This window comes from Typopeltis vanoorti, chromosome 26, assembly GCF_054136105.1.
Source record: "Typopeltis vanoorti isolate ZY-2024b chromosome 26, IOZ_Tvanoo_1.0, whole genome shotgun sequence".
In the NCBI taxonomy this organism is placed as follows: domain Eukaryota; kingdom Metazoa; phylum Arthropoda; class Arachnida; order Uropygi; family Thelyphonidae; genus Typopeltis; species Typopeltis vanoorti.
The window spans coordinates 17,724,285-17,745,037 of NC_143574.1; the positions used below are offsets into that span (position 1 = coordinate 17,724,285).

General features: G+C 34.3%; 1 protein-coding gene across 2 annotated transcripts in view; it reads right to left on the reverse strand.

The window, feature by feature from the left end:
• Nucleotides 1-20,753, reverse strand: part of Letm1 (Leucine zipper and EF-hand containing transmembrane protein 1) — a 213,599-nt gene that overhangs the window by 124,611 nt on the left and 68,235 nt on the right. For both annotated transcript variants that reach the window (XM_090414926.1, XM_090414927.1), the window contains exon 4: nucleotides 4,137-4,277. In XM_090414926.1, coding sequence (XP_090271052.1) covers nucleotides 4,137-4,277 — 141 coding nt within the window. The remainder of the gene's footprint in view (nucleotides 1-4,136; nucleotides 4,278-20,753) is intronic.

Below are 20,753 nucleotides of genomic sequence, written 5' to 3' on the forward strand. Positions count from 1 at the left end.
CCACAGTTTGGGAAGCGCTGGCCTAAGGCAAGGATCTTCAGCGAGGAGACCAGAGTGACTTCACCGTGCCGACGGGTAATTACAGACATTCGAAGGTTGAGAACAAAGAGCAGGGAGCATATATAAGGGGTTGAAGGGGAAGAGAACAAGAAGGATTATGAGGACGACTACTGTCACCAAAATGCTGGTGTTTTGGTTCCCTTATTGGCTGAATGGAAGAGAGAAGATGAGGCAGTGACACAGAGTATGTAACTGGAGACTTAGTGCCCATTGTCGGAGCTATGTCATCACCGATTCTTCTGGAATGTTCCTGGAGGCTTCCAAGGAGCGTCCAACAACAGTTGTCCCACCGCATAGATGGCTGCGATTCCCGTGAAAGGTTTGATGTCTGGTCAACGAATAAGCCACCAGTGGAACAAGAGAAGTAAAGTACAGAAGTGCCCAAGACAAGAACGTGTCCTGTGCAACAGAAATGATTCAATATGTCCCAACAGAGGTTTAGCTCATGAAAGAGGACTGTGTGTTTACAGAAAGAACTGTGAGTAAACAAGTGATATTGTTATTAATCTCCTTGTAATTTAAATAAGTAAGAATTGTAAGTGCTACAAAAGATCGGTGGTCGAGTTCTGTCGAGTGTTGTATAGTATCAGGGTAGAACAAATGTATACATTATGGTAGTTATATAAGAGGGAATAGTTATTCTATACCTACAGTAAGGTATGTGTCTCATAATGCTAAGTAAAATGTAAATGTTGAGTGTACGTAAAATGTATATATTTCAATGATTTAGTGGTTCTGCTGAAGGTAGATAAGTTAGGAAAGTTAGCTATTCCCCACTGTGTTGTAATCTCAACTGTCTAGTTAAAATAAAATGTTTTGTTTTTGGAACAATGGATCTTATCAGTTGCCAATGCACTATCTCAAATAAAATTTGTACCTGTGTAGATGTGTTGATTTAGAATAGCCACGACTTGCTGTATAGTTAAGAGGATTATAGCTGGGACCTTACCTTTGTTCATACTCTTATTATTCTTAGACCATATATATTATTTCTTCCAGGCTGGTGCATTCATTAATAAAAATAAATTTGTCTGGCAGAAGAGTCTAAGAGAATAAGTATACTTCAATCGTTTAGCCAGCAATAGTTGAAAAAGCAAGCAACTTAGCAAGTGGTAGGAGCAAGGGTAAGAAGAAAAAAAAAAAAGGAGGGGGAGATTTAGCGAATAAAGAAAGTAAGGATTAACGAGAATAGACTAGATTTAGTAGATAGCATAAGTTTTTACAATGGCACAGCCTGACAAGATTACAAGTTAATAATTAGACCATACATAAGATAGAATACAGATACAAATGAGTACAATAAATCACTCCCCACACCAAAAATTTTACAGTGTCATTGTAGTATCATATACATCCCTTGAGGATATATATCAGGAATCTATAATGGTATTAAATTGTTTGTGACAAGCATATAACCTTGTAATCAAGAATGAGTTACATGAACAAAACATTCAGGAATTCAAAAATAACAGGAAATGCCATGATTAACAAAAATAATTCATTATTTATAAATACATGCAATAGTCAGAAAATATAAATTAGATAACAGTGGTTTAGCAGTTCATAAGAAATATTCCAGTAATTGGACCACGTTTATTAAGATAAATATCAATAAAAATAAAAAACCCGACAAGTTTCGTAAGTCATTTGACTTGCATCTTCAGGGATCAAAGGTAACTAAAAGTTTAAACACAAAAAATGAGAAATTACTCAAAATAGTTCATTCGATGCAGTTGTGGCCATCTAACTGTTCATTAAATTAAATATCCGAATGCAGATTCAGTGCAATACTAAGTTTGAACAATGCTGGATGTTGTCACGTTCTGTTGTTCACGTTCACACTGTCCGAGGTCTGACTTGGGTATTTTTTTTTATCAATGCAGACCAAACTTGGTGTAGAATTAGGCCCTGGTTTTTGTTGCATTGTGTTGGAATTCTAAGCATGTTTGCAGCTTCTTTAAATTTTCTTATGTAACAATTTTTTTCAATGTAAGACATATTTGTTTTTTGCCAGAGTACATTATGGCCGGTGGAAGTTGTATGGTATGCTAGGCCTGATTTGTGTTCTCTTCTTTTTTGCACATCTTTTTAGTGTTCATTCGTGTGAATTTCCCCTGATCTTAATGCAGCCTCACACCACCATCCCTCACAAAAAATAAGTTTAATTAAAACTTTGAGGGACAGAGTTTATATTTCCAGCACAGAAAAATGGAGAAATTAAGAATTTCAATTATTTAACACAGATCATCAAAAAAAAAAAAAAAAAGATTATGAAGCTAAGACAATAAAAAGAATCCTCAACACATCTCCTACAAGAATCTCACAAAAGTAAGATTTCAAGAATGCAATCACACTTCCATACATCAAGAATGTTACAGACAAAATGGCCAAATTATTAAACAAACATAACATCAAAGTTGCTTTTCTACCTCTGGAAAAAATTTCATGATTTCTACATCCCCAAAACCTCCACATCATCCTTTAAAAAAAACCAGGTGTTTATATAATTAATTGTTCCTGTGGCATCTGCTACGTAGGCCAGACGAGAAGATTAGGGGAAATTCACATGAACGAACACCAAAAAGATATGCAAAAAAGAAGAGAACACAAATCAGGCCTAGCATACCATACAACTTCCACCGGCCATAATGTACTCTGGCAAAAAACAAACATGTCTTACGTTGAAAAAAATTGTTGCATAAAAAAATTTAAAGCTGCTGCAAACATGCTTAGAATTCCAACACAATGCAACAAAAACCAGGGCCTAATTCTACACAAGTTTGGTCTACATTGATAAAAAATATACCCAAGTCAGACCTCGAACAATGTGAACGTGACAGCATCCAGCATTGTTCAAACTTAGTATTGCACTGAATCTGCATTCGTATATTTAATGTAATGAACAGTTAGACGGCCACAACTGCATCGAATTAACTATTTTGAGTAATTTCTCATTTCTTGTGTTTAAACTTTTAGTTACCTTTGACCCCTTAAGATGTAAGTCAAACAACTTATGTAACTTGTCAGGTTTTTTATTTTTATTCATATTTATCTTAATAAACATGTGGTCAAATTACCAGAATCTTTCTTATAAATTAGATAAGTTTTGTTGTAAAAGAATAAATTTAATTCAGGATCAATAATGGCATAAAAAAATTAATTGCTCACTTATATCTTTTATATATACAGTAAAACCCCTTTTTTTTTTTACACTTTTCGGGGACTGATGAAAAAAAGTGTAAATAGCAGGAAACATTAATAAAAGGCTAAAAGATGACTTACTGCTAGTGTGCGAGTCTACATACACGATTACAAAATTTAATAACTGAAAATAAATGAATTTACAATTACATTTATCTATAAAAAAATGTAATTGTTGATTGTTTTTGCTTTTTTTTTTCCTTTTTTTTTGACATAGTGCCAGATTGCTTTGCATTGAGATCAATGTTTGACCTGTATTTTACTATGTTGTTCAAAGTGGACATGGAGAGTCCAAGATCTTTTGCTAAATGCATGCACACATGTTCCAACATGCCAATCTATACGTCACAGAATTGCCATCTTTTCTTCTACCGAAATACATTTTCTGTCTTTTTTCTCCATGTTACTCACATGGATAATCCACCACCGCAACTTGAAAGCAACTTTCACACGCTAAATTACGTAGCAGAAATTCTGCAATATCAATTCGTACTGTGATTGAAAAATCACGGTATCGCTCATAACTACATTACTGCTGCAAGAGTGCAGGTCACCGTGATGGCAGAAACGAAACTACAGCCGAAAGCAACGCCATCTAGGAACAGAAATGTGCAATTTCTGCAGAAATCAATTCAAAAATCAATATTGCCACCTGAGAAAAAAACACAAATCATGGGAAATAACGCCCACATCAAGTTGTTAATGGCGGGAAAACAATATATCGTAAGAATAGGCCTTAAGATGGGACCAACGGAAATGGCAGGAAAACGTAAATTGCGGGAAAGTAAAAACGGGGTTTTACTGTGTATATATATATATATATATATATTATGCTGGAAAATCACTGGGTAAATCTGTTACTCAAAAGTGTTTACCTTTTCAAAAAAAGAGGCAAATTCTTGTGCAGTGTGAGAATGTTTGTCTCCTCTTGACTGAAGAGCCATTTCATCTAGAGTATCCTGTAGAAATTTTGCCATTTCTAATTTTACTTTCAGTTCTTTTTTAAACTTCATTTCCTGTAAATTCATAATTATATATGCTGTTTGAAACAAACCATAATAAAGGGTAAATCAAATAAGAAAATGAAAACCTGTGTTTTAGTATTATGATATTATAAGATAAGTTCATGAGTTTAATTGGCTGTACTTAAACCTAGTGGATCTACAATAGTAAAATCATTCAAAAAACTTCTTGAAGATATTGAATACTTAGTTACTAACTAGTTACTTAAAATGGCAATACTGAGGTTGCTCCAATATTGTGTAGTGCAAATATCATATATCATGAGCATCAGTACAATTCCCTTTAAAGTCAATGAAAAATGTTCATTACTAGTAAAAACTGCTATTTAGCAGTGGTGTATGTGTATATATATGTTGTCATCCTGTAAACTAGTGGTTGCTCTAAAAAGTATAAAATCATGTATTCATATATGTATTAAGGAAGTATGGTATATTATGAATAATTTCAGGTATCATCATAACCACAAATCTGCTGATGTTAAATTCAAGTTTTTACAATATGTGCGTGTGTGTGTATGTGTGTCAATTCTTGACAAATATACACACATTTTAGTACAGTGAGCATGGAGAGAATATGAAAATCCTGAAATTGTATTGGACCAGAAAACACAGTTGATTGCTGTTATCAAACAGTATTAAGCTGTCTATAGGACATTGGAAGACAAGTTCACTTATTCCTAGACATGGCACTGTTGTATTAAATGAACTTCTCATCTTCATCAATGCCATATTTTGATTTTATAAAATGTGTAATTTAAATTTTAAAAAATTCTACACACAGGAGATGCTTAAAAATAAATTAATATTAAATTGACACTAATGTTGATTATTTATAATTTTTTTTATTTATCTCTGTAAATTGGTTTTTTACTTCAAGTGTTTATTAATTACATAATGACTCAATTCCGATTGGTGCAATGACTTTTAACTATTTCTTTTAGAATCCAGAAAATCACTGACTCAAGATCAAATAAAAAAAAAATATATATACATTTAATGAAACTAAAACAATATATACATTTAAACAATAAATTACATGATAACCACAGTAATTAACTTTAATGAAATGAAAGTACAGATATTTCATACTGAAAATAACAGTACATCATCAGTGTGTAGAAACAAGCAAATCAAAGAAACAGAAATATGGGTACATACAGCAGTCAGTATTACTGGCAGATACATTCATCAAAAGTCTACTCATCACACCTTTCAAAAAATTGGTGTTATCAAGTCTTTAATTAATAGAGCACATAATTATGTTCCTCTTCCAAAACGTTAATGGAATTTGATGGTTACAACCCTAATCAAATCCAGCAGATAACTGACTCCTATGTTCCAATATATCAGGTTTCTTCAACAGACAGCAGGGCTCCAATCCCTTATATTTCTGGCATCTCTGAACCGACTGGTAGAATTTTGAAGTATCATCTCATTCCCACATATTTTTCTATCAACAAAATTTCTCATCTGTTACCATCTACAAGAGACAAACGGTCACCTTTATCGTTAGTTAGCATTTGCCAGATACCTTGTGAATGTAATCTAACATACTTCGGGCAGACATGCCGTTCTGTGGAAAAAAGAATTAATGAACATCAATATTATATCGAATACATGAAACCTCAAAAGTCTGGTCTGGCACAACATAGTATTGACACTAAACACAGTATCCAGTGGGATGAAGTTAGAGTGATCATTAGACATGATTCAAGGTCCCGTTCACCACGAAGATGTTATTCTTATAGCCGCTCTCATAGGTCCTCGTCAAAGTATCAGCAGAATTCCTCCTCATGCTAGCAGATGATGATGCAAAGTGAAATGGGTTTTCTCTAATTGATCAAGATTTCACAAAAGTCACAAATGCTCTCTAATAAAACCTTGGATACAGCTACATTTGTGTTCTGATGCATTGGAGAGAACATGCAGTCTTGTCATGTTTGGTGCAGTAGGATGATAATTTTCCCTAACTTGATTATAACACATTACTTTTGCTTTTTTTAAAAAAAGGAAGACTTGGAATGCAGTTCATGCCTTTTATGTAAAGATTTTCATCATTTGTTTCTGAAGATTGTGATTGTACATTTCACTTGTCAGTTTCACAAAGCCATATGTGTAAATAAATAAGTGGGATGAAGCTCATCTTCTCCATAGAAGCAGGTTTAGATATGAACACCTTTTCAAGAAAGTTGCAAAGCCATTTTACATTGGCCAAATCTGAATCGGAACGATTGTCTCTCCCCCCAAAATGTTTGGAAGATTCTTATTTTATGTAACCATCAAAAATATTGTTTTTAATAATATTATTTATTAATATTAATTTCTGGCAGACGAAAACAGTTTTTATTTGGTAAACGACCTTGTATTCCCATTTCTTTGATTTGCTTGTTTCTACATACTGATGATGTACTGCTATTTTCAGTACAAAATATCTGTACTGTCATTTCATTAAAGTTAATTACTGTGGTTATTGTGTAATTTATTGTTTACAGTCATGCCACAGGTACCTTTAAAGATTAGGAATATATACATTTTAAATAAAATTACATAAATAACTAAAATTAACTGGATCCAAGGCTTTTAAAATACATCTACACTTTAGAGATTTTCTTATCCAAAAATATTAAAATCATTCATTCTCTAACTCATTCTATTATTGGATTGTTTGACAATATACTTAATCACATCTACCAGACAAAACATCTTGTTTTCACAACAGCGAAATTGTTCAGAGTTAGTTTCTTTGTTAGGCCCTTTCCAAAAATATAAAATTTTCTTCTTCTTTTCCATAAGATCCTTTTTTATCTCCCTTATGTAACACAATGTTATTCCTCCTGTGTAGTGAAGTATAAATATTCTTACCTCTTGCAGTTCTATTTGATGCACAATTTACTAATTTTTGTACCAGAGAAAGAAGTTTCTTCTACTACTTCATAAACAACAAATCTAGTTGAGCTCTTTGTTAAGCCACTTTACAGTTTCAAATTTCACCAATTGCTTTTAACCATAGTAATCCAGTGTCCTTAAGATAGAAGATGAAATTTTCCATTCAGCGTTTCCTCGAACATCTAATTAGAATGTCGATTGCAATATCTTCTTTTATTTACTAAATACTTGACAGACTCAACAAGGAATCTTCTATTAATATTCTCCAGACTGCCACGTAAAACTTAAAAACTTCCTAAGAAGTTTTTAAGTTTTAAGAACAAAATTCTTCGGTTGCCATTCTCAAATTTCTCTTAGCTCTTTACTTGTTTTCCTCATTACTCCAATACCAAGTGCTCTCTCTGTCAGTTGTCAATCACCCATCAATCTCCTTGGTAAGCATGTGCACGCCATTTAAATGGCAAGTGACATTCAGTTACATATAATGAGAAGTTACATATAATGGCTGACACAGTGTCTTCATTAGCGTAATAAGAATATCTTTGCAAAGCACAACAAATATCTCAATGCTTAACAATTTTAAATTACAATAAAAAAATGTGAAGGTAACAAACTTCAGAATCTAGTAAGTACATCAAAATTTCAAATGCTTTACATTTCATTTTGACAATAATAATAATATCAATAACGGGCGCATCACAAGTGCTGATATACGTGCTATGAAACCAAAACTAATGATATATTAGAATAGAGAAACAATTGTAAAAAGATTCACAATCATAAATTATGATTATTTTTACAAGTTGTATAACTCCTCAAGAAGCATACTAGATACAGGCAGCCCTCGGTTTATACCTCACTTCTGTTCCTGAAAAAACAGGCATAAACCGAATCGGCGTAAAATGAACCCAATTTTAATGGGAAGTACAAAGTTATGTTCCATGCAGTCAAAAAATATGCACAATGAAGTATGTAACATTATTATATTTAAAGCTTTGATAATACATACATATATATTTGTTAAAATAAAATTATTAATAACGAAAACAAAACAAAATTATATACAAAAAATATGAAACTTCGAAAAGATGTTACATATTTGAAGTTCCTGGTTTTGGATCACCTGCATTTTTTTTTTGAAAAATGTATCCAGTGTTAACTGCCTAGATTTTCTTTTTCTTTCTTTAAGGAGTTCAGTGTAAGGTCGAATAGATGTGATTACACTTCTTTTTGCAGAGTTCATCAGTCAATGTCTCTATGCTTGCAGGGATATGCTGTACATCGGCCGTTTTTATATCTCTCAGAGGACCTTGTTTGTTTTCTTTTTCCTCCTTTGGATGTTGACTTAATTGTTCAGTTAATTCTTTTAAGTCTTCATTGGAAAGTGGTTTATCATGGCTCTCTAAGACTTCTGTCACATCTTTCTTCAGCTGTAATATCGTCCCATCCCACCTCTCGTGCAAGCTTGGCAATGTCTTCAATAACATTCTCCTCTTACTCTAATTCCTCGAAGTCGTGCATAAATGCTGGAAGAAGTTTTCGCCATGCTCCTTTTAAACACTTTGTTCCAAGTATTACTAAATACTTGAAACCCTTGATGTTGTTAATGCCCTTCAAAATATCGAATGACCGCCAATAGTCTTTAATAGTTTTTCCTGATCGAATGACCGCCAATAGTCTTTAATAGTTTTTCCTGAAGTGTCCAAGATTCTTACCATTTCCATAAATGTTATATGGAGGTAATAGGCTTTGAAGATTGATATAATCCCCTGATCCATTTGCAAAAGTGATGTGTTTGGGTGCATGTAAACAACCTTGACATTCAATGGTGTTCTTACTTCAGCAAGGTTTTGAGGATGTCCAGGGGCATTATCCAAGAGAAGCAATACCTTGGCTGGCAAATCATTTTCTTTACAGAAGCGAAGCATGGTAGGACAAAAATAATTTGTGTACCAATCTATAAAAACGTCTTGTGTAACCCAAGCTTTCTTGTTCCATTTCCAATAGACTGGCAGCATGGCTTTTAGACCCTTGAAGGTGCGTGGTGTCTGTGAATGGTACACCAACATTGGTTTAAGCTTCAAAGTTCAGGAGACATTTGCATCCAACAAAAGTGTAAGTCTATCTTTTGCAGTTTAAAAACTGGAATGGAATGTTTTTCACAGGAAATGAAGGTGTGTGATGGCAATTTTTTCCAGTAGAGCCCAGTTTCATCAACATTAAAAATGAGATCAGGAGGATAACTTCCTTGTTCTACACAGTCTTGAAATTCATTAGGAAAAGCAGCCGGTGCAGCAACATCTGCCCTTGGCGCCTCACCACATAATTTGACATTATGGCACTTACTTCGAGACTTAAATCTCATGAATCAACCTTTGCTTCCTAAAAATGTTTCTTCCCCTCCATCCATCTTTTTAAGATCCTCAAAAATTGTTTTTGTTCTCAGTTATAACAGCCTGCATCAGAGGAATGTTTTTCTGATTCACGTCATCCATCCATAATGATAATAATTTTTCCATTTATTCATGAAGTTTACCCCAGCTATAACTTACATGTTTTGCATTTAATACCACTGTAGATTGTTGTGCAGACTGTTTTATTCTATCTGCATTTTTCATAATTGTAGTAACAGTCGATGGAGGTAAGTTCATACTTCTACAGACATTAGCACGTGTCTGCCCATCTTCCATTCTTTGAATCACCTCCATCTTTTCAAGTGTGATTGATTTCCATGCTTTCTTAACACCAAGTTCTGCTAACTTTTCTGCACTTCTTTTATCAGACATGGTATGTAATTACGTACTTTATCAATTTAAATATGTATGTATGTAAAAAAAATTAAATAGAACAATTTGGTAGATTCAACAGTAAAACTAGGTTTGATACATATATGCCGTAGTAGCTTGGTAAACACTCAAACACTAGAGCACCTGTTAGTGTCGTTTCTCAGTCAGACCACACTACAGTAAGCACACGCAGGCATCTGGCGTTACTGTGAATTGGTGTAAATTGAATCATCGTAAACCGAGGGCTGCCTGTACTATGATACTGCAAAACAATATGTCATTACTAGTGTCCTCTTGTCAAGAGGACACTAGTAATCGCATGGTGTCCTCTTGTCACTAGTCTTCTTGAAAAGCGACTTAAAACAGCAAAGTTTCTTCTAAATAATAAGATAATTTATTCAAGAGATACAGAGCAAGAAAAGCCAGAATAGCAATATTATTCAAAATTAAAAACAAAGAAAAACTTCAGGTGCAGTGTTCAAAATAAGTAAAGTTAAATGGTAAATTTAATTAGAGCAATGAGGACAATTTCAAAATGGGAAAGCTAAACAGTGAGATACACTGATCTATTGAAGATTTTAACAGTTAAAGTTATGAAAAGAAGAAAATCAAAAACTGTCAGATGTGATTTGTAATATCAAATACAAAAATATTATTTCAGAAAAAGAGTAAAACTGAAAACAAGAATTGAACTTTATCAGGTGAAAATCAAACTATGAAGAAAATGCTGAATGACCCAGCCAGTGTGGTTGCTCAAGTCCCTTCTAATCTCCAACCAAACAGGCAGTGGGTTCATATCCCACCACTGCAAATTGATATTTTACAAATATCTTTAAGTTGTCAGATGAATTTAATTGCCCAGTGTGAGACTGCCACTCTACTTATTAGAAGCCTAAAGCAGCATAAAAAAGCATGTTTGATCTCTAGGATAAGGTTTCCAGATTATTACTAAACTTTTAGCTTACTAATAATAATATAAAAAAGCACAAAAATAGGCTTGCAGTTAAGGCTTTTGTGGTGGGGAAGGGTCACATAAAAGGGGAAAAATACTGTGAAGTGAGAAAATGTTTTTGAAGTTCCTATTAATTATGTAACAATGAATAGAGACCTGGCTGGCGAAGTGGGTAGCATATCCACTCCCCAACCAACAGGTTGTGGGTTTGAATTCTACCTTGGGCATGGATGTTTGCTCTAGTTAGCTTATAGTACTTGTCTTGTAAAAAAATAAATAAAAAATAAATAAATGGAAAATCAAGAATGATATATGATTTTAAAAAACTAACTCAGATAAGAATATTCTGAAAGTATAAGTAAATATCTTAAAATATTATTACATGAACTATTCAGCAACATAACGTAACAGAAAACATCCAAGGTGAATGCATTTGTGAGTGCATTTCAGAACTAGAAGTGGAAGCAAACGAGCATAATAGAATAAATGCTAGGGTTCTGTACTGTCACCTATGCTCTTTCTCTTAGAAAAATGATCAATTAATATTCTCTCACTAAAATAAATTCTATTCATAGTTGTTGATAACAGTAATGGATTCCTTGTTTTATTTGACAAACTTTGCCTGGCTCAAATTTCTCAGGCTGCAAGTTATTTCTTAATCAATACATTAAAAACTAATTACCTTGATATTCCAGGAAAACATTGTCATTACCATAATGAGGACCACCTTCTCACTTTCAGTGATAGCAAAACTCAATACTGTCTTTCATATACAAGAAAGATCACAATACACCACTTCTCACCTTTGAAAATATCCAGATCATTTGGATTGTCCACACTTTTAGCCTTTGCTAACATGAGCACATCACATCTGTAGCCTCCTGATTTTCTGAAATAAATGCTGTATTTTCCTTCTTGAGGTATGGCTGCTAATATTATATAAATTCCAAATTTATTACTGAAATGCTTGATAATCGATAAAGATTTTCTATTTCTGTCAGATTTCACAAAATCAATAAAAGAAGTTAAGAATGCACATACAATACAGATTTCCGTAAACACTGCAGGGGCATTCACGATATTAAGATGTGTTATTTAACAAATGTTAATAAGCAAAAGGCAATAGGATTATGGTAAGATTACATTCAGTAGGCAGGATTTGAAGGAGTGATATAGCCACCAATGGCCAAGGCAACGTTGCTGCAGGTGTCACTTGTAATGCAAAAAAATTCCCCTTTCGCTTCATGAAAAGCAGTAGTCAAAATTTGCCGATTTTAACACAAATTAAAATTCCTTGAAGGTTTTTTCTAGTAACAAAACTTTAAACCAGTTTTGATTAAATTTAAATATTAGGTTTCATCATAACTGGTTCAGCTGCTCTCATTTTATTTAGGATGGAAGTTAACATTATAATTACTATGACAATCTTTTGACAATTGAATTATCTCAAAGCAGTCATTCTAATTCTGTTCAATCAAAAAGATCACGGAATGATCACATTGAAAAAAAAAATTTTTTTTTCAGTTTTGGTTGGACCAGTGTAAATGCACCATAAAGGACAACAATTTCTCCAGAGTTAATCAATAACTCCGCATCAATCAGAACAATTGGATCATCCATTGTTTGTTCTGATGGATGATCCAATTGTTTGACCAACATTTAGGTCTCTTCTCATGAACAGCTTTGTGTAACCTTGCCAGCACTTCTAAATAACAGTGTTGGATCACTGTTTGTTCACTTCAAATTTTTAATGAATTTGAAGTGAACTTATGCCCTGATGATTAAAAAAAAAAAAAAAAGCAATGTCTTGATCTGCAATCATGACATTAAATGCACTTTTTTTGGTCTTGGTGAAAATGTTTTCCACTTCGTCCTTCAGCTTTTTGTTTCAGAGTCATACTGAAAAGTTTTGATTGAGTTTTGTCACTAGTAATAATTCTATGACAAAATAGCCAACTGTGAAGAAAGATCACAACAAATCAAGCCACCACTGCTTTTGATCTTAACTTAAAATTCATGGAACTATCTTTGCAGAAGTTTTCTCATTCCCATATCACCATTAAAATCTTCCTCGCTGTTTCTATCAAAATTTAATTCTTTTACCATTAACCATACACTTAATCACTTGTAAAATCAAGCTAACTACCACACTCTTTCCACATTTTCACATGTTCAATGAGTTTGGTAACTCGGTTCTTTTATCATGTCTTATGTCTTCCTGTCCCTCTTTAAATCTCTTATGCTACTCAAACATATTACTTTTTCATAGCATCATCACCCTAAACCACTGTTAACATGTCTAGTTTTGCTTGTGCTTCTGCTAACTCTGCACAAAACTTGCTGCTCTAAATTCTGTTCACTTATTTTTCCACTGAAAACAACAGGTATGTACAAACTTTCCAACAGCTTGCCAACTACTGGCTTGACTGTTTAGAAACAACTCAATGCAACAGAACAAACATGTTCAAACATGCAAAGTTACATAGTTTTGCTTGACTCCCTCGCTACATGTGATAGTATGAGGTTTGACAATTAAACTCCCAGAATGGTTATTTCCATTCCAAGAATTTAATTGTAATACCTCATATTTAAAGGTTAGATAATCCAGAAACTGCCACAGAAACACCAAATATGACCGTTTTCAAGCTTACTCAGACCTTCTATTAAGTAGGCAGTGGTCTTGCACCAAGCTGTAACACTCACCAACAAATATCCACCAGGATTTAAAGAATGGAAGAGCTATTCACTCAGACAACCAGGCTAGAACATTACTATTTAATAAGAATTACATAATACTATACACAACATAATATGAACATAATACATTATTCTGTATAATTCAGACGTGGTCAGAAGGTTAAATCTTAAGTGGATTTAAATTGAACAGAGTGAAATTTAACTTTCACCATACCAATTAAACAGAACAACTGATCCAAGTTGGCGTGGTTAGCCGAGTGAATAGCACTTCTGCAATCCAAATAATTAGCTATCAGTTTGAATTCCATTATTCCAAGCCTGAATGTTTGAGAATATCATTAAATGGTAATTAATTTCATCATCTGATGTAAGACCACCACTCTACTTACTGGTGTAAAATCTTGTATGAAGAAAAATTAGAACAAAATTTTTCTATACCGATTTTAGTTGAAAATAACAAATTATACAAAATACTTGTAATTAAATTAACATTTACCTGAATTTTTTTTGCTGTATTGAATCTAGTAAAATATTAGAGTAAAATTGTTAAAATATTTAAGAACTACTGAAATTGTACAAAGAAATAGCTCAGACAGGATTAGGCATATAGACCTGAGGCTAATGAAAATCGCGAAGGTCAACGGGTTTTCCCGCCAGAACTCAGCGACAGCAGGGTGGCGGAGAAAACCCCTCCAAGAATATCTGGGCGATTTAACCTGAGGCCGTTCCACGGTTGGAGAGTAGGATAAAAGGAAGAAATCGAAGGGGAGAGCCAGGAACAGAGCCACATCGCTCTGTTCCTGGCTCTCGCTTCCAGTTTCGTCTCAAAGAGGTTCTTGTGTCCAGCTGTTCCAAGGACGGGGGTGATTCACATCCCGCCAGCAAGAGTCCTGAACTAGCTAACAAGGTTGCAAGTAAGAATTTTCCAGAACTTTTTCCAAATTAGATTGTAAATATTGAGGCTAAGAATGCCGATATCATAGTTAGTTAGTGTAAAGAACATTCGCGAAGTCGGAAGGCCATACTTCTAATTAATCATCATCATCATCAAATTACTGACATGTACCCTCAAGAGGTGTACAGGATATCGTAGCACTACATGAAAAATTTACATTATTACTAACTTCCTATCTACAATTTCCTCCAAATCAGTCTGTTACTTGTCAAGACTCCAACATTATTAGATCTTATATTTCTATCGTCTAAGGCACTTTGTACCGTATCAATCCACCTATATCTTGGTCTTCCTCTAGGTCGTTTTCCTACCAACCTGGCAGAGAACACTCGTTTTGCTAATCTTTCCGCACCCATTCCATTTAAGTGACCATACCACCAGAGATTAGCTCTGCTAACGCATTCCTGGATGCTGACAATGTATGCCATGTTCTTTCCTAATATCCTCATTTTTAATATGATATTGCCATTGATGCCATCTGTTCATGCTTCTAATCTTTCTCAGGACTCTCATATCTGTGGTCTCTAGTCTTTGGTCAAGTGTTTTACTTCTGACCTAGCTCTCAGATCCATAAGTTAAGACTGGTTTGAACATTGTCTTGTATACAGCTAATTCAGTGTTCCAACTAATTTCTCTCTTATTCCATATGAATTTATTCAATTGGCTTACTACCATACCAGCTTTGTTGATTTTGTTGTCTATTTCCAAATTTAATTTACCATCTTCACTAAAAATCTGGCCTAAGAAGTTGAAATGTTTAACTTGTTCCATAGGTTTCCCGTTTACAACAATTCTACCTATTTTCATTGTCTTTGTTTTTTTGATGCTGACCTTCATACCATATCTATTACAACAGTTATGCAATTTAGTCAGGGAATCTTGCAAACTTGTAGCGGATTTCTTTAGAAGTATAGCATCGTCCGCATAAAGCAGAGAGCTGACATTAACATCTCCAATTCTGATATCATGTTTAATACCATTTTCCTTCATAATGTGATCCATATAGATAATGAATAACAAAGGGGATAATGTACATCCTTGTCTCACACCAGATTTAACATTAAACCATCTTCCTGTACTTCAATTCTAACTGCCTACTTAATACTCAAAAACAGACTAAGTATTGCTTGATATAATGCCCCACTGACACCATATAACTGTAGCATACTGAATAGATTCTCTCTTGGCACCTTGTCATATGCCTTTTCCAGATCGACAAAACTAAAATACAGATCTTTTTTATATTCCCATGCTTTCTGAACTATTTGTCGTAAAGTGAAGATCTGATCCTGACAGCCTCTATTTGGCCTGAATCCAGCTTGTTCTTCACCAAACTTTTCTTCCACAATTCTTCTCAACTGTTTCTGAAGTATACTTGCACAGATCATGCCAGGAACACCCAGTAGGGAAATACCTCTGTAATTCTCACATGCAGTTTTATTTCTCTTTTTATATATGGGTACTATTACAGCTCTATTCCAATCATTGGGAATTGGTCCCTCTGTCCAGGCTTTCTGAATTATGCAGTGTAGCCACTGTAAGACTCGTATACCACCATACTTCAGCATTTCTGGTCGAATATCATCTACTCCTGCTGCCTTTCCACATTTAAAGTCTTTGATGGCTTTTTCTACTTCAAGTATGGATATGTATTCCAGACTGTTTGCCTGTTGAATGTTTTTTACCACTGTGCTATCACTGCTTGTTTCATTTAGCAATTTTTCGAAGTAATTACTCCATACTTCAAGGATATCTTTTTCTTCCTTTTTCATGTCACCTTTATCATCTCTAACTCCTTTTACAGTACTCTTTCCTCCATTTCTAAGCTTCTTCAACAACCTCCAGAATATCTTACCACCTTCTTGATATTTATTTTCTATGTTCTTGCCAAAATCCTTCCAAGACTTTTGTTTAGCTAGTTTTACACAGTGTTTTGCTTTCTTACATTTGTCTCTGTATTCTCTAAGAGCAAAAGCTGACTTATTTGCCAGGAACTTTTGATATGCTTTCTTCTTTTCCTTCACTGCCTGTTTAACTTCCTGTGTCCACCATGGAGTTCTGATTTTTTTATCCTTGCAGACAACCTCACCACATGCCTCTCTGGCAGAATCAATTAAGGTTTTCTTCAAGGCTTGCCACTGAATCTCCAAGGTTTGGTTCCTGTTCTCAAACTCTTTCATTTTTTATTCAATAATCTTTGTGTATTTTAGTCTACAGTTCACATCTGAGAGCTGCTCAAATTTTATTCACTTTAAAACTTTCTTACATGTTATTCTTTTCAATATGAAATTCAATTTTATCCTGCTCAACACTAAATAGTGATCGCTTCCAATTTCAAATCCTCTGTACACTCTGGTGTCCTGCACAAGGGAGAAAACATCACTATCAACAATAACATAGTCAATGAGACTTTTCTTATTCCTTGCTTCTTCTCTCCATGTGAATTTGTGTACATTTTAATGTTGGAACATGGTGTTAGTAATAACCAGTCCATGTCCTGAGCAGAAATCCAACAGGAATTTGCCATTATTATTAACTTTGCTCTTTTTCTCCAAGTTTTCCCAAAATATTTTCATTCAATCATTTCCTACTCTGCTATTTAGATCCCCAAAGACCAACTTTTCCTTTTTCATTGTGTCAGTTGCTTTTCTAAAGCATCAAAAAATTCCTCTACTTCTACCTTAGTAGAACCTTCTGTGGGACCTTAGGCAGAAATAAGTCTCATTGTCCAATTCCCCATTCTGATATTAGCCCACATCACTCTACTTGAGACCGCCTCCATTGAAGAAGATTTGACTCGTATTTTGTGTTGAATACTATGGCTACTCCTTCTTTTCCTTGATTGTCATTGCCTGAATATAACATTTTGTATTTATTGCTAAGAAAGATCTCACCAGTTTTTGTCTTTTTTGTTTCAGTCACCCCTATTATGTCGATCTGGTACTTATCTAATTCCTCAGCTAGCTCCATTTCATTGCCATTCAGGCTTCTTATATCGATAGTACCAATCGTTAACTCTGGTGATGTTAAGTTTGGGTGTGTTTTCAGATTTGTTCCAGTAGCTGACTTTTCGCTGTTCGCCCTGGTTCCCTGGCGAAAACAACGGGAGCCTTGTTTAACCAGGCAACATCCCAGCTGGCATGAAATTTTGTCATGTTGTACCATCATTTTGTATATTGGTTTAAGCCAATAAAAATACAATTTGGTCAGCTAAATCCCAAATTGCCAGCCAATCCTCGTTCGTTCAGTATCCAGGTAGATCCCAACAGGGTGCACCACGAGAAGGTGAGGAGTGGACATTAGGTCAGAAGCCCTGGTCAGTTGTCCACATTCCTTTAATGGCAATGTGGAGGTCTCCTCTCAGTTATACAGCTTTGACCCTTAAACACCACTTCTAATTAATGGTGAACTAATTGTTCACAGAGTTCAGAGAATTTTGTTAATGTTATGTAATGCAGGGGAAATTGATTGTAAAGTTTAGTTATGCCTAATCATTTAGCCTGAATTAAGTTACTTTAGAGTGTATATTTATCTATCCATGTGTCTGGTTGTTATGATCATTGATATTGTTTTATATCAAAGGGCTTAAGCGAGAAATGCTGATCTACTTGAGAGGAGAACCAGACAAGTTTTTTTCCTTTTTTTTTTTTACTTTGTTTCCATTGTTATTTAGCTCAGTTAATAAGAGATAGATATTTTGATATGTGTAGATTTAATCCTTAAACGCGTGGACAGACTTATGTGTTCGTCGAACATGTTGTTTATTATTTTAACGGTATAATAGAACACAGAAACTAAGTAAATAATTAATTTATTAACTTGATGCTGATATTTCGCTGGTATTATAACCAGCATCTTCAGAGCACAAAAACACTGTTTGTCACAATACACGAGACTAAAACAACATGGTGTACTTAAACAAAATTGTAGCAGCAACACAAAGACTAGAGTCCTGATTTTGGTGCCCTCTATCTGGGGAAAAAAAAAAAAAAAAAAAAAAAAAAAAAAAAAAAAAAAAAAAAAACCGCTATCATATATTACTAGAGTCCTAGAAAAGTGCTAGTTTTTTCTTAATATGACTGTCTCCCAGATCTTCGGCAAGTTAATACAGCCATATTTGTTGAGATTTGGAGTGTGTTTTAGGGCTTCTGTCGCCTCTAAGAACAATCTCTCTGATTTATATGGTTTTCTGTGTAGTACTTTTGTGTTTTTCCAGTTGATCCTGTGTGCAGGGGTATCCAGAGCATGGTCTGCTAGGCCCGACTTCCCATAATGATAATTCCGGACGTATCGTTTATGTTCGCTGATGCGGATATTCACAGTTCTTCCTGTTTGACCGTAGTAGGCTTGATTGCATGAGCAGGGTACTTGGTAGACTCCTGGATGTGATAAAGGAGGAATGCTGTCCTTGGGTGAGCGGATGAGGGTGGCTAATTTGCTATATGGTCTGAATGTAGTGCGTAGTTTATGTTTATTGAGAATTCTTGAGATCTTTTCGGATGTGCCTTTAATGTAAGGGATGGTGACTGTTTTGTTGTAGTTCTCTGTGGTGGATGGTGGGAGGGGTTTCTTAGGAGTGTTTAGTATTTTGTTTATTTTTTGTGGATTGTAGCCGTTGGCCAAGAAGGTGTGGCGTAAGTGAGTCAGTTCAGCAGTAAGAGTCTTGTCATTTGAACAGATTGCTCTCGCTCTATGGGTTAGCGTTTTTAATATGCCATATTGTTGAGAAGGATGATGGTGTGATTGTTTGTGTAGGTATCTGCCTGTATGTGTGGGTTTTCTGAAAACTGAAAATGATAAGGAACCATCTGGGAGACGTGTGATGAGTGTATCCAGGAAGGGCAGACAGTTGTTGGCTTCCAGTTCCATAGTAAAGTGGATTTTTGGATGTTGGCTATTTAAATGTGCTAAGAATGTTTTCAATGTCTCAGGGCCATGTGGCCAAATAGCAAGCACATCATCAACATAGCATTATAATACCAGTGAAATATCAGCATCAAGTTAATAAATTAATTATTTACTTAGTTTCTGTGTTCTATTATACCGTTAAAATAATAAACAACAGATTTAATCCTTGTAATTATCTTGATTAAGAATGAATAAACAAGTTTGTTCGTTAATAGTTTGCCTGATTCTGACTTGCCAATGTACTGTCTCATAAAACATAGAACCTGTGTGTCCTGAAGATAGAATAGTCACGACTGACTGATTTTAAGTTTTTTTAAACGTTGCTTGAATTAGAATTAAACTTTAGAGATATTTCCATGTTGAGTAGGATGTTTCTCTTGCATGTATGGGAAAGACATACAATTCCTCTACATGATCTTTAATCAAAAAAACAAATTTTTAAAGATCAGTGCAAGAGAAAGTCAGCAAGATAGACAAGAGAATTGGTTCCAGCCTGAAGCAATTCCTGAGTCTAGACTAAGTACACATGAAAATTAGCATACTAGCGACCTTGAGAGGGGGGAGGGAAGTAAATTATAGCCAGAGAGGATTAAGAGCGATTAAACTAGCTTAAACTCACTAATACAACTGATAGGGAAAAGAATATACAGGTGCAGTTGAAAGTTTCATGATAATTAAATAAATAATAAATAAAATATAAATAAAAATATTACATTGGTAACCTGAAGTGGCTTGAAAAAGTTCCATGTCTGGTCTTTAGAGCAGAGTTTCTAGATTATCTAATCCGCTCACCCATAATACTTATACCATTGGTTAAAAGCCTTTTGAGGTAAGAGTCATAAAAAAAATATTAAACATTAACTGCTGGGATACCAACTCAATGCACATGCATGATTAACTAGATAAATTAACTACAATACATAATGTTTATTACATCAATAAGGAACAGTAACAGAAGATGCAACTTCGATATTAAATAAGTACAGATAAATATTCATCTAATTTTATCTTCCCTTTAACAAGTAAGGCTCAATGACCTGTCACAGCCAAGTAACTGAACTTCACAGAAACCTAATTAATGCTATAGGGCAATTAATTCTCTTTCTTTGCACAATCATCTATATATCTGTCAATTGCATTTTTTGTGTGGATGGTTAGTAGTATGCTTTGCAGGGAGGGGGGGGGATTTTTTTTTTTTTTTTTTTTTTAGTTTACAGAGGAAAAAATCCTAGAGAATAAGAAGATAGTGATTTTACACCTAGCAATGAAATTTGTCATCCACTTAA